This window comes from Homarus americanus, unplaced genomic scaffold, assembly GCF_018991925.1.
Source record: "Homarus americanus isolate GMGI-L3 unplaced genomic scaffold, GMGI_Hamer_2.0 scaffold30535, whole genome shotgun sequence".
NCBI lineage: Eukaryota > Metazoa > Arthropoda > Malacostraca > Decapoda > Nephropidae > Homarus > Homarus americanus.
The window spans coordinates 2,415,833-2,435,588 of record NW_024732440.1 but is presented as its reverse complement, the minus strand read 5'-3'; the positions used below and the strand labels follow the sequence as shown (position 1 = coordinate 2,435,588).

At 36.3% G+C, this 19,756-nt stretch overlaps 1 protein-coding gene across 1 annotated transcript in view; it reads right to left on the bottom strand.

Annotated features, from left to right (window-relative positions):
* LOC121868756 (kinesin-like protein KIF14) overlaps window positions 1-19,756 on the bottom strand; it is a 42,795-nt gene that overhangs the window by 5,711 nt on the left and 17,328 nt on the right. Inside the window, exons 16-26 of the mRNA XM_042369638.1 lie at window positions 18,800-18,948; window positions 17,655-17,748; window positions 16,772-16,911; window positions 15,839-15,953; window positions 15,113-15,277; window positions 13,085-13,210; window positions 10,505-10,645; window positions 8,409-8,598; window positions 6,615-6,802; window positions 4,991-5,212; window positions 1,819-1,960 (exon numbers count right to left, since the gene is read on the bottom strand). Of these exons, the coding sequence (XP_042225572.1) occupies window positions 1,819-1,960; window positions 4,991-5,212; window positions 6,615-6,802; window positions 8,409-8,598; window positions 10,505-10,645; window positions 13,085-13,210; window positions 15,113-15,277; window positions 15,839-15,953; window positions 16,772-16,911; window positions 17,655-17,748; window positions 18,800-18,948 (1,672 nt within the window). The remainder of the gene's footprint in view (window positions 1-1,818; window positions 1,961-4,990; window positions 5,213-6,614; window positions 6,803-8,408; window positions 8,599-10,504; window positions 10,646-13,084; window positions 13,211-15,112; window positions 15,278-15,838; window positions 15,954-16,771; window positions 16,912-17,654; window positions 17,749-18,799; window positions 18,949-19,756) is intronic.

Below are 19,756 nucleotides of genomic sequence, written 5' to 3'. Positions count from 1 at the left end.
GAGACTTATGTATTGGGGGAAATAAAAAAGAAGAAAGATTTAGGAGTAAGAGGTACAGTTGGGGTCAAAAGTTCGTTCCCCCTCAAAATAAAGCAGAATCGAACCTAAATGAGATAAAACAATAGACCTGCACCAGACAACAGCCAAGGTAACTAAGTTTGGGGATTCATTCCCATGACTCAGTTTCACTACGGGGAGTGAACTTATTGTCTGCGACTGTACATAGACTTAACCCCTTCACTGTGGGGATGCCACTTTTAATAGTTTATTTGGTTAATGCCAGATGATGACCCCACACACAAGGGGGGTTAAGAGGAAGAAAGACTAAGAGGAATATAGTCTTTGAAGTATATTACAGTACAGTATTTGGGAATGGTTTACTTGATTCTTTGGAGATGTGGCACAGTAGTGCTTCATTAAAACTTAGCAGAAAAGATGTCAAAGTGGCTGGAAAAATTCTGGTATTAAGGAATAAAACCCAGCAATGGTAGAAATCATGAGTAATCAGAAAATCCTTAATACCACAAGTGCTATGCTCCAACTATTCAGTTATTGAGAGATACAGTGTTATAGTCAGTTGGGCAAGATATTATGGTTAGGTTGTTGTAACATTTTGTAATTATGGCTACTTGTAATTATTCATAAACCAAGGTTAGGTTGACAATCTTATAACAGTAGTCACGCAATTACGCGTATTATATTGTAATAAGGATTTTGGAATAGTGCGGTGACCTAAATTGCCTCCACATATTATGATAGTGACACCCATTTTGTAATAAAGATGCGGTAGACCATGTGCGGTATTTCCATCACAGTGTAGAGACGCTCTGTGCGGGGGCAGACGTTGCATATCCCCACGTGCATGTGAGTGGTCCTGAGGTGCCGTCAGGGGTGGATCAACATGCCATTCTTCAGCATACCCTAACCCTTGGTGAAACCCCAAGATGTCTCTAAAGTGACCTTGATTGTTATCCCCTGGTAACCCTGACAAGAAGTCATGCAAGAAGTTTACTTTGAAGGAAGAGGTTAAAGTTATTGAAGTTAGTAACCATTATTGCTTGTCAGTATGGGGCCAATGAGAGCTCCAATTGAATTAAGAAAATGCAAAGTGCATGAAAAATTAAACAGGTCTACTCCCCGTCATCAATTCTCAAAACCTTCAAATATTAGATGATGAGGGCACAGCGAAACTTCCCTCACACTACCTCACACAGCTGTGAGCAGAGCGGGAGACCCTGCATCACGCTACATCACCACTGTGCCATATGACCGCTGCTGGACCTAAACGTGGCTGCAAGTACCTGTATTTCTACATTTAATAAATTAAGTAGCATGTTTTGTGTATTTTTCAGAACCTAGCTCCCATTTTCCTAAAGAAACAATATACTGAACAGCAATAAAGCAGAATTTGCAATACTGTGTACAATTATGGAATCATTCTCATGTAATTATGTGACACCACTGTATTACTGGATGAAGATGTTGTTGCAGGAACAATTTAACCAGCCAGATGACAAGTGAATCAGTAAAATTTGACATCAGCTGGTCCATGATGAAAATTCTACAAATTTGACCTTTAGTTTTGACGAATCTCAAGCAAGACCAGTAAGCTTTCAGGGTCAATTCTCAGGAGTCTAAACTAAAATTCATAGAGTGATACCGTAGTTACACAAAATAATTTTATGACTTTCCCCAATTAATGAATAAAATACAATGTACAGAGAAAATTACCTTAAACTGACGATGATGTATAGTGCTTCAAAATATGCATGACTCAGAGATTTCTTAACAATATTTATGTTTAGACATACTTCTTACCTGGTATTAATTTAGTGAAAGTTGGTACTGGTAATGGAGCCAAGAGAGCCAATTTTGCAATATCAGCTACAAGGGTCTGTGCCAATGATGTCAGTGTGCCACACTCTTCTTCCACCAGACTATCCACTTCATTCTTTACACCCTGATAAGCGTAAATAATAAACAGTCAAATATTGTAATTTAGTAAGATATATAATTCTATTTTAAGAAGGTACTATTTTTCCAATACACTAAAAAGGGAAATCACATCAATTCTACTCTAATAAACTTGGGGGATGGATGAGCAATAACACCACATAAGCTAGTGCATACTTCATCCTTCTCAGGATCCCTGTAATGGTTTTTAGGCATCAACCTCATCATTCCTGGCAACACCCACACACCAAGCAGGTGATTTCATGGGTCGTTCATGTTGGTGGTTAAGTTGCAGCATAAGTGTACTGATTATTTAGGAAATCATCGGATCCAATGTGCACAGATACTTTTTTGATCTAGTGTACACACCTCTTATTTTTACTAGATATGATTTTTTATATGATTTAGCTGAGGTCTGCCCTGGGAGTTGTTGTATGCTGATGGTTTAGGGCCCGCTCATACTGAAGCTGGAACAGGCATATTCTGACGCAAATTTCCGAATGAGTGAGTCAAGTTAACAACACATATCTTACAGTAAACTCCCTCTGACCTGGATTTACTTAATCCAAATCCCATTGCAAACTGGACTGGGGTCCAGCATCAAACACATGTATCCCCAACCCAGAAAATGCACAACCCAAATCCAGTTCGTACAGTATGGGGGAAAATTCGTGTAAGCAGGGGTTGCCACAGTCTTGGCAGAGGGTAACTCGGCAGCTGCCTCTGAGATGGTGGTTGCTGAGGGGCACTAAAGTGTCTAAGAAATATAAATAATGTACAGTACAAACAGTGTGAAATTAGTAATGAAAACATAACTTCTGCTCCACCTTTGGTAAATACTTTATGAGTGTCATACAATCACCTCCTACCTCAACTGCCTCGTCACCTCAAGACTCAACTGCTCCATGATAAGTTAATAACTAATAAGTACAGTACTTTATTATTAATATGTACTGTGCTTTTATTTTTCATAAACAGGCAGTAATAATGTATACCATATGAAACACTCTTCTACCTTGTACAGTTCTCTTACCACTTCCCATTATATGAGGATGTGGTAACTAGTGAAAATATTTATGGCCAGCAAAAAAGTGTGTAAACTTTTATCAATAACATCTGTTCTAATAGTGTAAGAAAGATGATTTTGGTACTGGAACAACCCTGAATAAATTCTTGATGTTTCAATGAAAGATCCTCAAACAAAATATTTCGACACGATTTAATGATGGGGAACTTGATTCTTTTATGAAAAAATTTTAGAAATGTTTATAACAGAGTACATAAAATCAGTTCTAATTAAGTTAGAAACACCAATTTCACATTAAAATAATCATGAATAGTCTATGAAAATATCTTTGTTTCAGTAAATACAGGACTGCGTAAAAAAAAAAAAAAAAAATATAAGATACAGGCCATCAAATGGAGGTACTTTTGTGGTGAGAGGCGTGAATGGAGCTGTGTATATGAGAGTGCCTGGCAACACCAGTCAAGCTGCCGAGAGCATATGAGACCAAGGAAAATTTTCCTTTTTTCCCACCATGTTAAAACCCTAAGCAACAACAACAACAAAAATAAATTTAAGTGGCTTATAAAAACCATGAGGGTGTTAAGTCTAGACAAAAAATTGCAGTAGGTTTGGTATTCTTAGGTAGCTTAAATCAGAAACCCCCCACCCCCTGAATTTTCCACCCTGCAATATAGACAATACAGACCTCCACCCAACCCGGAGAGGCCTTCCCCCAATTAGTTTATATTAAAGGGAGTTTACTGTACAGTATATTCAAATCACATCTACATGTAATTCAAATCTTTAAAATTTTATCCCTGAGGTAAAACAGCTTCCCTTTCCCTAGAAAGACAGCAAATCCGTGTAACAGGTATAAGCTACGCTGAGAAAATCATAATACCCACCGTGTCGTCACATCGTCTGTCTCCAGACAATAAGTTTCAGAATATATCTGCTTGTGGCTTCAGTCTGAATGGGCCCTTACAATTGATAGCATATAGTATGAAAGAGGCAGTGGAGATTTTTAAGATGTGGGAGAATGAAATAAAAGTTAAAGAGCCTAAGAATGAATGTGGTAAAAAAGAAAAGAAGAAGAAAAAAAAGGATGATTTTTAGAGTCAAGAACCTGAGTCACCAGACAGAGATTAGAGGAAACCAGGCAATATGAAGAGCTGCCAGAAAGTAATCATGGTTAACCCATGGAAGCATGGAAAATTGCCATAAAATGCTGGTGATAATGATGACACATTTGAGTACAGTAAGTCCTCAATATATGTGAGTTCAGTATATGCGAAGACCCTATTTCTACAAGAAATTCAATCAATATGAGCAAAATTCAACCTTATGAGAGATGCCACACTCCCTGATGACTTTACAGATGTCACTTCAACACCATCACCCATTATGAAAAACCTCTACCCAAGCTGATTGATCTGCTTTTATTGTTAAGTACATTGCACTGTACCCTTCCTCTATTATTTTAAAAATAATATTTTTTATATATTTTTTTATGGTTTATCTGTCTTGAAATCGTGTTGAAAATGGCTCTGAATTTTTTTTTTTTTTGGATTATGGAGCACATCATATTTTTTCCCATTTAACCAAGTATTCAAAATGTGCAATTTTGCTTTATGCGAGGGTTTTCAGGAATGCATCCCTTGCATATATCGAGGGCTTACTGTACTTGCATACCGGGGTAAGCTTGGTTCATGTACTATCAATCATTAAACAAACAGGATAAACTACAGCTAAAAAAAAAATAATAAAATACTGATAGATATGTTTAGAGATTAACTAAGGGTGTATTAATAACATTTATATTATAGACAAAAAAAAATTTAGTTCAAGGAACCACATACACCAGCCTAGACAACAACTGAGATGGACAAATGAAGTGCTGCCCTGTTTCCAATTAAAATCCTACTACTGTACTTATGTAACCGTTTGACTATTTTTCAAATTACAGTCAATAAAATTATTTTTTTTTTGTATTAGGATATTACAAATGCATATTTTAAAGGACAGGCTAACCTGGAAGATTCTAGATGCACAATTAGTGATCTTGGGTGCTGCTCGCCGCAGCTTATCCTGCAACTGTACACCTTCTTTGCAGTCTGTCGTATTCTCATTGCTGACTACAGCCAAGAGACTGCTAACTGCAGTTTGGCTTGAGTGATACAAATGAATGAGCTTCCTGCTGAGATCACCATCTGCCAGTGTGTGACCTGGCTCTGTTATGTGGTCTCTAATGTGCTGGAAGTATTACAAAATACATTTTATTCACAAATACTATGGTATATTTACGAATGATTCAATATTTGTGATAAGTATGAGCATCAATGTTTTAAGGTACACTTTGTCCTAAAATGCTAAGCTACATTTACCTATGACTCAATAAAATTAACAATGTTCTTATCAGTGACCATGAATAAGCTTCCCTACAAAAGTTGAACACATATGGCTGTCTACCACATCACCAATCCTTGTAGAAAAAGAGCCACAAAGGCCTGTTCATGAAGGCCTACACCATGAAATTTGGAACAAGTGGTTCCTCGATATATTAAAAATATGAGTTCTCTTGCCAGAGAGGCAGGTTAAAAGTTTCACATGATATGAGGCATTATAAACCATGGCCCCCCATATCCGATTCAACTTGAAAAGACAGCACTTTCCACTGAGAATGGAAACCAGGTCTAAAGATGAAATGCCAATTCTCATGAGACAGTATATTTGAGGATATTACCTGGTCTGCTTCCCCATATTTCCATATCTTAATATCATGTACAACTCTGGTTTCCATCTCTCTAAATACCAAAAGCTCACCCTATTACTACATTTGTAGTCCATCTTAATAACTCCCACAGTATCGTCTGACAAGGTGCAGCTTTCATCATAAGTTGACAAATTTGTCAGGATTACCACCAAATGATACTGTGTCCTGAGACCTAATTGGTGTCTCATCTTTGTTACATGTTCTGCAAGAGAGATCAGGCGATCCCCATCCTCAAGGGAACATCTGAATTCCAGCCCAGGACTAGTAAATTGTCACAGGAACAGGAGCATTAGCCCCTTCCTTTCCTGAAACCATCAAATCCATTCCACATGTGATCCTATCAGCATGAAGCCATTCACACTCTAAATCTTTCAGTATCATCCTACTTTAAAGGTAGAAAATAGCCAATAAGGCATATTTAAATATTCATAAAATATACTGCACAGGAATAAGATACCACAAATATCCATTTTTTTTAAATCTTTATGTTCATCCAACAATCCCACTACATTGCATGGTGACTAAAATCTTGAAAATTTTTTTTCTAGGTGACTTACCCGATGTGTTCAACTTTGGTGTTCCCATTCCCTAATAAGGCTCCAAGATAAGCTGTCTGGTTTACCCCTGTTGCCTCACCAATCATCATCATCATCATTAACTCAGCAATGTAATGTACATCCCCCAAAACCACTTGATACCATTCATTTTGATTATGGATACACACTGCTGATTCCTGAATGTCCATTTTCCTTGATCTACTGCTTCCCGGTACCTGTCCTTTCCTTCCCTTCTTTCTCTTACTCTCTGTGTTTGAATTGTATGTTCTCTATCAACCGAGCATCCACAAATTTGACAAATTATCCAATAGTGAAAAACACTTACTACTGTAACTCCATACAAATCAGCAACAGCATTTAAAGCAGTGGTGAGAGGAGGAGTTAAGGGGTCAGCAGTAGGCAAGCTGGCCAGGGCCCAGTGGACTGTAGCTGCTACTGTCACAGAACCTTTACAAGCAGTCATCTCTGAATTACTTGCAATATTTGAATGTTCTACACCAAGTAACATGTTATCTGCAAATGCAAGAACAAGAGAGGGGAAAATGTAAAAGTTGGTAGCAGTGTACACAAATATTAATTATGAATTTCTTATGCATGACCTTGACCTTCAGTAATTTAACAAAGGAATAGAACTAGTATGGAAGTATGTACAGTATAAAGCATCTGTACTACAGGTCTGGTCATTCAACCAGCCTTCAGATAAATTGTGTTCACAAGCATTAAGTAGTATTTTAACTCATATGACCTTAACCTTTGACTTGTGATCCCAGAAATTAATGGGGTGTAGAATGTCATATGTACAGTAATTTACATATAAAACTGTTTTTTCAGTGCTTTCTGTCTAATTTCCATCAAGTAAATTTTGTAATTACAGTGCAAGGTGATTCAAATGCCTTTACTTGCAACAAATCAGAATCCAGTACTGTAGGTGGCTGATAAGTAAAAATGTTTTAATCCCATGTATGGTCAATATCTAATACCATCCCTATAAAAGAATGGGAAAAAAGCCTATAAATCGTAAACTAAATTTTTTCAGATTATAATAGTGTATACTGCTACCTCACTTAACACTGCATAGGGAATACATTCCTAGAGAATGGCCTGTCAAGTCTTTGTAAACCAAAACAGTTTTACATGATATATAGAGGGTTATATTCCAGAACCCTCCAGACCCCAAAAATTCTCACTAAATCACATATAACAAAGAAACAGCAATAAACATCTTTTCCATATTTACAAGCAATGAGTTTCTCACTCTTGTTGTTGCTTTTTTTGCAACTCAAGAATTTGAAAGACCCAAACTAGTTTTAACTTCATCTGTGTTCTTCATTGCACAAATGTTTGAGTTACTCACAATAAACACACAACCAAGCATTGGTGCTGACACCACACTCTCATGTTGCTGAATTATCTCACACTTGGTTTGTAATGCAAATATTTTTTTTCTAATTATGGGGTTACCTTCCATTGCAAGAGAACTTGTACGATGTCTGGTGGGCGCTATGATGCAAGAAAAATCTGAACTGTGTGTAATCAACAAGACAGTTCACCACTTGAGGTCATAATAATGACATCCACTAATCTGCACACCAACACCACCACACACGGATTAGTGGATGTCATGATTATGACTTGACCTCATGTTAAGTAAGGTCGCCCTGTGTACTTAAACCTCTCTCCGTCCATGTACAGCAATTCATATGCTGATAACCACAAGGAAAGAAGAAAACACTTCGTGTTTTCTTCTTTCCTTGTGGTTATCAGCATATACCTAGATCACGCGCACCTACAGTGATATATATATATATATATATATATATATATATATATATATATATATATATATATATATATATATATATATATATATATATATATATATATATATATATATATATATATATATATATATATATATATATATATATATATATATATTTATTTATTTCATGTAAATCCACAATGAAAACGTGGATAAGATAAATCTTGATAAAATCACACCTGTTAAAAGATTGAATGTGTACCAACAAATCTGTGTATTGTACTCGGGACTCGAGTCAAAAGAAGGATAAATCTGACAAATTATCATACCAAACAATGTACTTCTAAGGGCACTTACTTCTCCTGCTGGTGTTTAAGCGTGGAAGAATGGATGATGGTGCACTAATGGAACAATTCAGAGAGGTATTTAACGTGTGGAGAGAAGGACATTCTAGTAATTTGTTCACAAATCCAGGCACACAGCTTAAATCTTCAGTGCGCTCCCATTGCAAGCTGGTTTCAAACATTTCATCTTCATATTCCTCACCCTGAAAAATGAAACCATATACTGTACTGTAGAGAGGCACATCCTGGTGGTATACAAGATAACAAACAAACAAACCCGAAAAACTCGTCCAATACTGAACTTGTTCAGTATTTTTACCCCAGATAAATTGTCACAATACCAAATATTTATGTCCTATAAATATAGTTTGGTAACACAAAACATTAATATACGCTAAATAGCATATACTGTATTTTTTTTTTTTACGGGAATTAGCCCATCCAGGCACAGGTCACTGACCCACATCGGGGCCTGGGGGGCGAAATGTAATAATAATAATAATAATACAGTAATACCCCGCTTTACGCGGTTTCACTTTCCGCGATTTCGCATTTACGCGGTACCTCGCCAGAACCGGACTTTTTTACGCGGTGCATCTACTCATATACGCGGGAAGCGGCGCGGGCAGGATGCGCACAAGGTCGCCCAGTCATCAAAACATTACCGAGTTCTTCACCCGCCACCCACCACAGCCGGCCCAAGTCAGTGATAGTGACAGTGATAGTGAGGATATGGACTTTGAGGGGTTTGACAAAGAGCCCCTGCAAGCCTATGTGGTGGATAGTGATACAATTGATACAAGTGATACGGGTGAGGGCCAATAATCTGTCCTCTGCCTCGGAACCAACCCCCAATCCCTGTGTGCCCAGCCATCTTTTCTACTAATGTAAGTGTTAAAAAAACTAATATTATTGATATTTCTCTTAATTATTAATTGTGTGTGCATACCATAATAAAATTAAGATGTAATTTTTACTACAACGTAGGTATTGTGTCTGAAAAAGTGGAGTTTGGGGGTCGGGCCAGTCTCTATTGGAATTAATCCCATATGTTCTGTTGTTCACTTTACGCGGTTTTCACTTTCCGCGGTACCCCATGGGTTTAATTGACCGCGTAAATCGGGGTACTACTGTAATAATAATAATAATAATAATAATAATAATAATAATAATAACAATAATAATAAAGAACCACAAAGAAATACAAAATGAAAAAAAAAATCAAAAGTGAGGAACAATATACTGTATGTATGTTGTGTTGTCAATAGTAAGAGAAACAATTGAGACCCTGCAATTGTGTGTAAATGAGGCAGAAAGTCAGATCAGCAACCTGGGACTTGGTCACAATTTTCGTGATGCCATGTGGCAGCAAGATCTACCATAGACAACACATTATGCTTCCAATATCTTCCCAGGCGGTAGTACCTCCCTGTTTGGTAGCTGCCTAATACCTACTACCTATAATACAGTACTGTACATAAAAAAATACATTAACCCAGATACTGTACAAAAAGTAGTTCTATATTATATAAACAGTTCCCTCCTGGTTGTCTGGCTGGTCAGCTGTTCACACTATACAGTGTATGTAAACAGAGCACCAGGCAGTGGTTACTCATCCATAAGAGCTGCAGAGCTGCACTCCCTGTCACACTGCCAGGAGTATGATTCATCTACACATGAAGGTGAATTATACACTAACAACTAATATTTCATAACGAATTAGTTTGAATGCTGTTTTCATTACATATTTACTACATTTGCTGGAGCCCAACCCTGCTTTTTGTAGGAGTTTAAAGTCCACAAGCTCCATGGTTATTTTATCACAATAGGGTTTACTGCACAAAAGGTTTTTAACACAAACTGTTATGACTGTAAACATTGGAGGAAAATTGGTTGATATAACAGTCATATTACTACATAATTCCTATTCAAATAGATGAAATAGGAGCAAAATTTGTCACTCACAAGCCCTTTCCTACTGCTTAACAAGGTAGCCAACTATTTGCTGCTATTCATTCTCTGTAACTACTGTGGCAGATACATTCTGATATGGTGTTTCCCATTCACAACAGGGTCCCAAAATATTATATTCTCGAGCCTTGTACCAACCTGGATAATGTCACGCAGAACTTGCAATTTCTTTTTGAAAGCTGCTCTGGTGAGTGTGGCTGTCATCTGATGTGGTAAATCCTTCATAAGTACCACAACTTCCAGGCCTGTTTCATTTAATATTTCTTGCATCATGAATTCCTGCAAAATCATAAGTTATTTCATATCACAGGAAATATTAAAACAGTTTTGTCTTAATTTAATTGTGATCACATTTTCTATATTCTGATTATTTAGAGATGCAATGAAGGGACAAGGAGTGCTCAACTGTAAATTATTCTAAGAACTTAACTTCAAGTACATTCATAATTTCATCAAAGTTATATTTCAAACAGGACTTTCAAGTTCACTGATTTAACTATATCTAGAGAGAGACTCAGACATCCAAACACATCTCATCACAAACTTTATTATTTGATACCGAGTTAAAAAAATGACACAGAAAAGAATGTCTTCAGATGTGCATAAATTTCCTGATTAAACATTGTAACATGTCCTGATAGTTGAAATGATATTTCCAACTGCATTATAGTACTCATGGACCTTAATCCTATGCAAAAAATTTAACTGTATTTGAAGAATGGGAAATTCGTGATACAGTACATACCTACTGGTACATTTGGGTCATTGGCCATGGATGGCACTTTAATTTTATCTCCCAACTTGTGTCAAGTGAATGTTTCTTTAGTACATACCAAATATACACGCCCATTCCCATTCTGGTTGGCCCACAACACATTATAAAAATCCATTATGACAACAAATACAGTAGCCATGGGTTATTTCACGAGATAGGGATTGAGAACATTCATAAATTGACTAAAGTAATTGTGATATACAGTCAACCCTCGCTTTACGCGGTCCCACTTTACGCGTTTCCACTTTTACGCAGTACCCTGCCGAACACGGAATACTCACTTTCCGCGGCGTGTGTACCCTTTTACGCGGAGAGCGGCGCGAGCAGGGTGCGCACAAGGTCGCCCAGTCATCAAAACATTACCGAGTTCTTCACCCGCCACCCACCACAGCCGGCCCAAGTCAGTGATAGTGATAATGATAGTGAGGATATGGACTTATATGGACTTTGAGAGGTTTGACAAAGAGGCCCTGCAAGCCTCTGTGGTGGATAGTGATACAATTGATACAAGTGATACAGGTGAGGGCCAATAATCTGCCCTCTGCCTCGGAACCAACCCCCCATCCCCGTGTGCCCAGCCATCTTTTCTACTAAAGTAAGTGTTAAAAAACCTAATATTATTGATATTTCTCTTAATTATTAATTGTGTGTGCATACCATCATAAAATTAAGTAGTTATTTTCACTACAACGTAGGTATTGTGTCTGAAAAAGTGGAGTTTGGGGGTCGGCCCGGTCTGTATTTCAATTAATCCCATATGTTATGTTGTTCACTTTACGCGTTTCTCACTTTACGCGGGCCGCCGTGGGTTCAATTGACCGCGTAAAGTGAGGGTTTACTATATATATATATATATATATATATATATATATATATATATATATATATATATATATATATATATATATATATATATATATATATATATATATATATATATATATATATATATATATATATATATATATATATATATATACATATATATATATACACACCCACCTCTCGTTTTACTCGGGGGTTAGGTTCTTGAATATCACCGCTTAATTAAAAAGCGCGTAAATTAAACATAATTTTCCCATAAGAATACATGTACAGTATATGGTACAGGTTAGGGGAACCATCATATGCTGCACAGGGTACGAACAGTGCTCTCACTTAAACCAAGCACTCGGCCAACCTCCGACGGGTCATCACATTTAATTTCATGCCCATTGCGATTGTTTTTCGTACCTTTTTAGCTATAGGCGCCCCAGAGGAGGCAGATGGACTTTTCCAGACATGCTCAATGGGAAAAACAGCGTTTAACACTAAAAACACACAATGCAAATGAGAGCACAGAGTAAAAGTAGTGCTGGAGTGAACTGAGAAAGTGATACGCGGGAAGCTTGCTGGACGTCGTCACAGTTGCTGTACAGAATACTTCACTATCATCATTATCTTCATCATTAGTAGTAATAATCTTTACTATTACATTATAATAATAATTATTATTATTACTAATAATAATATTAAAATTTTTGATGTTGATATGACTGCAACTTTATAGTAACAACTTACAAGCACCTCACCAGGCATCACACGCGACTCCACAGCCAGGCGACCAGGTGAATACGCGCGGCAAATTTAAACTGTCTTGAGTGCGTTATTTAAAAAATAGGAGCGCATAAATTAGCTTTTGGTATTAATTGAATAATCGTGTTATTCCAAAAACGCTTAAATCAAACGTGCGTAAAATGCGAGTTACCTGTTTACCAATATAAAAAATTCAGTAAAAAATAAGGAGTTAGGGACTGCAGGCCCAAAGAATTCAGGAAACAATGCTTACAAGGTTTATTCAGTTAGTAAACACTTGCAAGAAATGTAAAGCATCCAAGTTCGTCATGGGGGAAAAGAAAGTGATACATATTTTGTATCTAAATTTAGAAATATACAGTACTTACATATGGCTTTTTTAGTTTCTTACAGATCTGATTGGCTTCTTTTATTCTCAAACTGAGTATTGGAAGGGTGACATTGGTGGTCTCTTTTCTCACTTCTTGGACTGATTCATTGAAGATTGCTTCAACCTGTAAAAGTCAATCAATGAAAGATACACTCAAGTCTTCAGAAAAAAGGAAGATGTATGAGATCCTCCAAATACTAAAGCCACAAGCACCATGTCCTCCAAACATCTAATACACATGTACCTGGTCCTCCACATACATACAACTGTATCAGTTGAGACTTAATTTCAAGTCATTTCAAGTAGAATTTATGAAAGTAATGCAGTACAGTAAGGAAAAATGTACAGTTTTGCTTGAAGCCACAAATTACTTGAGTAAAACAGCTTACTTTGTGTTAATAACATGCTTAACACACAAATTACACAATCATTAAAGCAAAAACATTTTTAAAGAAAACTACACTTGTCTGGTATGCTTATGGGTACAGTAGCTGGAAAATACAGTATGTAGTGAAGAAAAAGTATTTAGGAGTTCTGTTGTTGTTTCTACACAAAACAAGTAACCCAGTTGCATTGGTGAAAACAGACTAGCTAGTGATCCTTTCATAGATGCTTAAAGAAATGCCACCTGGAGTAGTGAAGATTCAGCGAGGAGAATTTAATTAAGCATCCTAATTATCCGGTATCTGATTGGTTATTTTTTTTAATGGCCGGATAGTAAAATCAGCTATCCAGTGTACCACTACTTTTTTGGTCAGTTGATATCAGGTTGTGAGAAATTAGGATATTTTGGTCTATTTCAAAAATCTGTATTTAACCTTCCTTACTTAAGTCAGTTACAACACTTTGATCCTAGTATTTGCATCAAAGCGAAGTTTTACAGTTGAATAATGCCAGTTATTACTCTCATTAATGTCACAATTAAGTGGTCCTTTTTTACATTTAACATGAATTCTCATAGTTAATGATAAAGAATTAGTGTTATGCAGTGCACATGTTGATACTAAGTAGATTTTGATGGATTTGAAATGTTAATAAACTGTAATTGACAGCTGTAACATTAAATAAAATAAGCTGAAGTTTAATATCAACACTATGATACTGTGTGGACTTAACCAGAACACCTTATACCAGTGATGGGCAACCTGTGATCCATCAAGGTTCTGAGTGCAGCCCACAAGATTTCTGATGAATGTTGTCTTTGAGTACATAAATATTATAGAAAAGAGTTGCACTTGGTGAGGTAACAAAATATTAAATATTTATTTTTCATTACTGTATTATGAATTGTTAACATTTTGAATTACTATACAGTACTTTCATTGCTACTCATATGTTATTTTTTTATATACAGTAATTGATTTAAGAATTAACTTATCCAATGCTTTTACAAATAGATTTTTTAAATATGGCAATAGGGGAGGTGGTGAGTCATGCACTCAAGTTCTGGCTTCAGTTTCAGTGTGTTACAGGTCATCTTATTCTACATGCAATAAAATATTAGAAATGTATTGATATTTATTCTGGTTCTTGTATATGGATTATGATAAAAATTTCAAGGATGTGGCCCACTAAGTTGAGGAGGATCACTCATGTGGCCCACTAACCAACTTGGGTTACCCATCACCCCTTAAAGATAGAGGTGATGCAATTACAGTATCTCCAATAAATGCTAAAGTAGGAGGCACAAACAGTGAGACCATCTGCTCAATGAAGGGACCAGTTTGGATTAAATTAAATTAAATGCCTGAAAACCATGATGGCTGACCTAAACTGATATGACATTATGCATCTGCTGGGCCTTCTTCCTGTTCTTTACTGAATGGAAAACTTTTGCTTCTACCCTCCCTCTCTGGGCAACATCTGCAGTAGGGAAGGTCAGACTAGCCATATGACTAGTTTGGATCACCACTGTCAGATCTTTGATTTTAATGAGAGCATTACACAAATACTCTGATGAAGGGTATCTGAACATAGACACGAATACAGTATTAATTTTCTTTGAGCAAGTAAATTTGAATCTTACCTCTTGTAGGATATTTGAATGTAGTAATGTTGTAGACTGAAGAGAGAGGTCAAGGGGTTGAGAATTTTTTCTGTCCCTCAAGATCTGCTCCTCCAGGAGGCGTTTTTCTGCCTCCAGTTTCCACTGTGTTCCTTCAAGCTCACACACTAGTTGCTGCTTGTTCATCTAGTCAAAAATATAAGAAAAAACTAATTATATCTCAGCAACAATGCTGATGAGATGGCAATGAAAAGTTTAAAAGAACCAGAATTAATAGTTGCAAGTAAGTAGTACCTGTACAAGAAGTTTCTCACCATACAGTATTTTCCCATTAATAAAAATACACATACAAATCTTCTAAAATGAATATCCCCACTGATACATAATCTGTGATGATGGCAAGTACCGTAGTGCCCAATTCTTATGTAAATTCAATTCCTAAAATGGCCCCAAAATATAACACATGATTCAAAAATTCAAATTGCACGCCCTCATGAGTCAGCTAGGGCAGCCACTATTAGAGTACAGTACTGTACACAGAAGTTATTCATTATTCTACAACTGGTATACACTGTAGTATTTTAACTCTACAATTACTAGTATACTTGTACAGAGTAGTCTTACAACAACTTCAACTTGAATAGATGCAAGTCCTTTAACTCAAAATACAGTGAGGACAAGAGTCCTGTAACTCAAGAGCTAATGCAGACAGAACTTCAAAAAAAATTGCAAAAAAAAAAATCTTACCAGCTGATTCCTTGCTTCCTGTATGTCATTCATCAGTCTGTCTCGCTGATGGCACATTTCTTGCTCCATTTCAGCTTTACTTGAAGCAATAACCATCTCTGCTTCTCTCTGCAACCTGAAATTACATAAAATTCTAGATATTTTCATATTCAATAAGTCCGCGCTTAACGTCGTCCTGCTTAGCGTTATTTCGGTACTATGTCGTGCGATATTGTCTACCTTTGACTTACCTCGCCTACCCACTGCCTCTCATCCAGGGGTTGATCCCATTATTACAAGACATAAATGTGTTCATTTACTTAAATAAACACTAAGTATTGAACAATGTGTTCACCAGTACCCATATATATATATATATATATATATATATATATAGTAAACCCTCACTTTACGCGGTCAATTGAACCCACGGCGGCCCGCGTAAAGTGAGAAACGCGTAAAGTGAACAACATAACATAACATAGGAAAGTGTAGTGACTTTAGGAACAGTTAGTGGTCTATTTTCAGGACCACATCCTGAGAACTAAGTGGGATGGCTACTGTATTGTACCTTGCTTCATGTCTGTGTAGGGACTATAAATATTTTTAATGTTCAGGTGACTTTAAATGTCAAGAAAGGTATGAGACTGCTCAAATGCAATTCCATGCATTATCTTATCTAGGAAAAACCTTATCGTGTCTCATTACAACTGAATTTATAAAAAGATAAATTATGCTTTTACATTTGTGTACTGTACAGACAAACAGACCATAGATATTCAGGTAATCCTGGATACAATCTTTGTAGTCTCATCATTTTCACTTTAGCTCCTTCACTACAGGGATGCCACTTTTAAAATTTTATTTGGATAACACCCGATTATTTTATTCAGCAGAGAGAGGACCCCATACAAAAGCAGTTAAGAAGAAATATATTTCTGACTCATATTGTACCTCTTTTCTTGTTCCTTTAAAAGTTCCTCTTTTGTAAAGTAAAAGTCCATATTCTTTGAGGTCTGCAGGCTGGAATCTTTGCTGCTATTCATCCGGAAGTAGTAAATACCAGCTAGTACAAGCCGGTCATTGTGATGCAGCTGGAAAGAAAATTTGTGTGTTTAGGATCATAACTGAACAATCCTTCCCCTTACAACTGATACTCTGAACAGTTTCTTACAAGGAAGCCTAACAGTGGCAAAGCTAAGGGGGTGTAATCACTTCCCTCCCTCAAGTCTCAGAAAATATTTTAACAGAAAATTTGATGTATGAATGAAAGGCCTATTGCAAGATGGTATCAAAATTGCAGGATCAACACACCCTTACTACAAGCAAGGAAATAAAAATGTGTGACTTCTGATCAAAAGAGATTTCCTCAGTTGAGAAATGGAACATGAGTAAAAAAAATTGCAGGCACTGCTGAACACCTGGGAATTTGGTGAAGGAGAGGCTGTACCAAGGACCATGTGGACTTTCTGACCATCATCATCAAATAGGAGATGAAAGGTCAATTTGACAGCATTGTTACACTGTAATTGCATTGACCTTGCCTGTTTCTTCTGCTCACAATGAAGAGGGTTTTCAGATGTTTGAAGAAAGTCAAGACCTACTTATGGAGTACTCTGAGTGAAAAGTGACCATCAAATTTGGCTAATACCTGAATTAACTGCAATGTTGTTACAAACCTATATGTAGGGGAAATTCATTTTTTTTTCTGAAGGAGAAAGCAAGGAAAATTATTCAATGAAAGACTACATTTTCCTCATAACAAGTCTACTGATGAAATAAATAATACAGTACAATATATATAAAATACAGTAATAATGAAAAATCTATAACTTACTTTTTGAGGAGAGGTGACTAATTTGCCATTGACATATGTATCTGTGTTTATCTTGGGATGTAGCTGTAGGTGACCACTGTCATTTAATATGGAACTGGAATAAATTTGAACCACTGTTACAGACTGAAGTTACATATAGGATTTAGCTTTTGTTAATGGTATAATTCAGTGATAAAATCAAAAGAGAATGGATTCAAATATGATACCCTTCTCTTCTGTATTGTCTAGATCAGGGCTTCTTAACCTGTGGTCTATGAATCATTTCTTTGCAGAAAATTTAAATCACAATAAACATTACCTGTACAGTACAACATACAGTAGTTCTAAAATTAATAAAAACATAAATATTGTTTTTATTTCTATTACTGACACACACACACATACATGTATAAACCCTTGAAATCGTATCTCAGAAAACCAAACATTTTCTTCCCTGGATTGGGTAAAAAAAAATTCCCTCACTATGTCAAGTTCTGGTTCCATACACAAACTCAGTTAAATGTTTGATTTACTCCTTAAATAATAAAATAAATAAATTATTATTGCATACTTACATTTAATGTAGTCCATTTAGAACCTGAGAGGTCCCCAAACAAAATTATTAAATTATGACCTAGCAACAGCATTATAAATTAGCCAAAATCCTTGGTGTGTCATAAAAAGGGCAAGCCTGTAGACATTCACTGTACAGTACATGGTGTTTGGCTAGAAACCGAAACAAAGATGGCACACTGGACCAAATAGAATGGTGAAGCTAAAGCTTCTGGTGTGACGTGTACTGATTGGTCAGACTCAACAGTAATAGTAAGACCTCCTGTCTCTTGGGGTCACTTGTTGCAACCACACCCTCGCCCTGATGTAGAGGTGCGGGGAAAAATATATTGGTCTCCAAGGACACAGAGGGCCTAATTCCCAGCTCATATTACGAGAAGCTACCTGGTGGATGGCTTATACCAGGTATGTTTTTTCAACTGTCTCAAAGTGTTCATAATAAGCCAAATTTTCAAATGAAGTAGTCAAAATTGAGATTTCTGTAATCATAAAATTCAAATCACAAAACTTAGTTAACTAAAGCCTAAACTAATTACACAAAACTTAATATGATCTTAAAATTATTGTTACTGGATGGTGAAAAGGTGGCTTACCAATGAACACTGTCTGTGTGGAGTCCACGGAGAGTCAGGTCACAATCGGAGTGTCCAATTGTAGTGGTTCCATTCTTAAGTCTATATGACAGTGTCTCAGAAAGTTGTGGATCTTCACTCAAATTGATAAGTACGGGACCTGTCTCCTTCTGTTATTAAAGTAAAGGAAAAAATAAAAGAATAAGTATCATAGGATTGAGTAAGTGAATAATGAATGTTAAGTGGCAATAGAGAATATATCTCTCAGCCCTTTTTTGTCAAAACATTATTTTACAGGAGACAAATAATTTATTTCTCTGGGAGTCAAGACCCTGCCTTGCCAGCAAAGACAGTGTCTGGAAGTCCTACATATCATGCTTAGTTCCCACTCTGTAATAATAGGATGGCAATAGGAAGGGCATCTATCCATAAAATTTGCCCATATTATTTGTCAGATGACAGCTGGGAGAGGGGCTGCAAGAGACCACACAACTTGGAAAGCTGCCATCAGGTAAATACGACTAACCCACGCAAGTGTGGAAAATGGCTGTAAAATGGTGGTAATGAACATATTACATTGTACAGTATTGACTTGGAATAGAATTAAATTTATATGAATAACTTACATTTATATTAAATATTCACAAAACCAAGTTATAGAGAACAGCTAAAATACTGTACACTGTATGTATGAATAATCAAAACTTTAAATAATGTGAACCATTATATAAAGATTAACATTGAAATTACACAAAATGACTCCCTGGGTCAAGAGGAATAGGATCTCAGAGAAAATATAATTACAGGTAAACAGAAATATCAATAGAGCTGGGATTAAGTAATTAATCTTTGTATTTTGTAAAGAACAAATGAATGGAGGTTTTTGTTACATCTCCATTCAGAGAGGAGGTGGTGTGAACAATGGCAATTAAGTTGATATACTGAACTATGTATTAATAGAGCAACAACAAAGGAAAT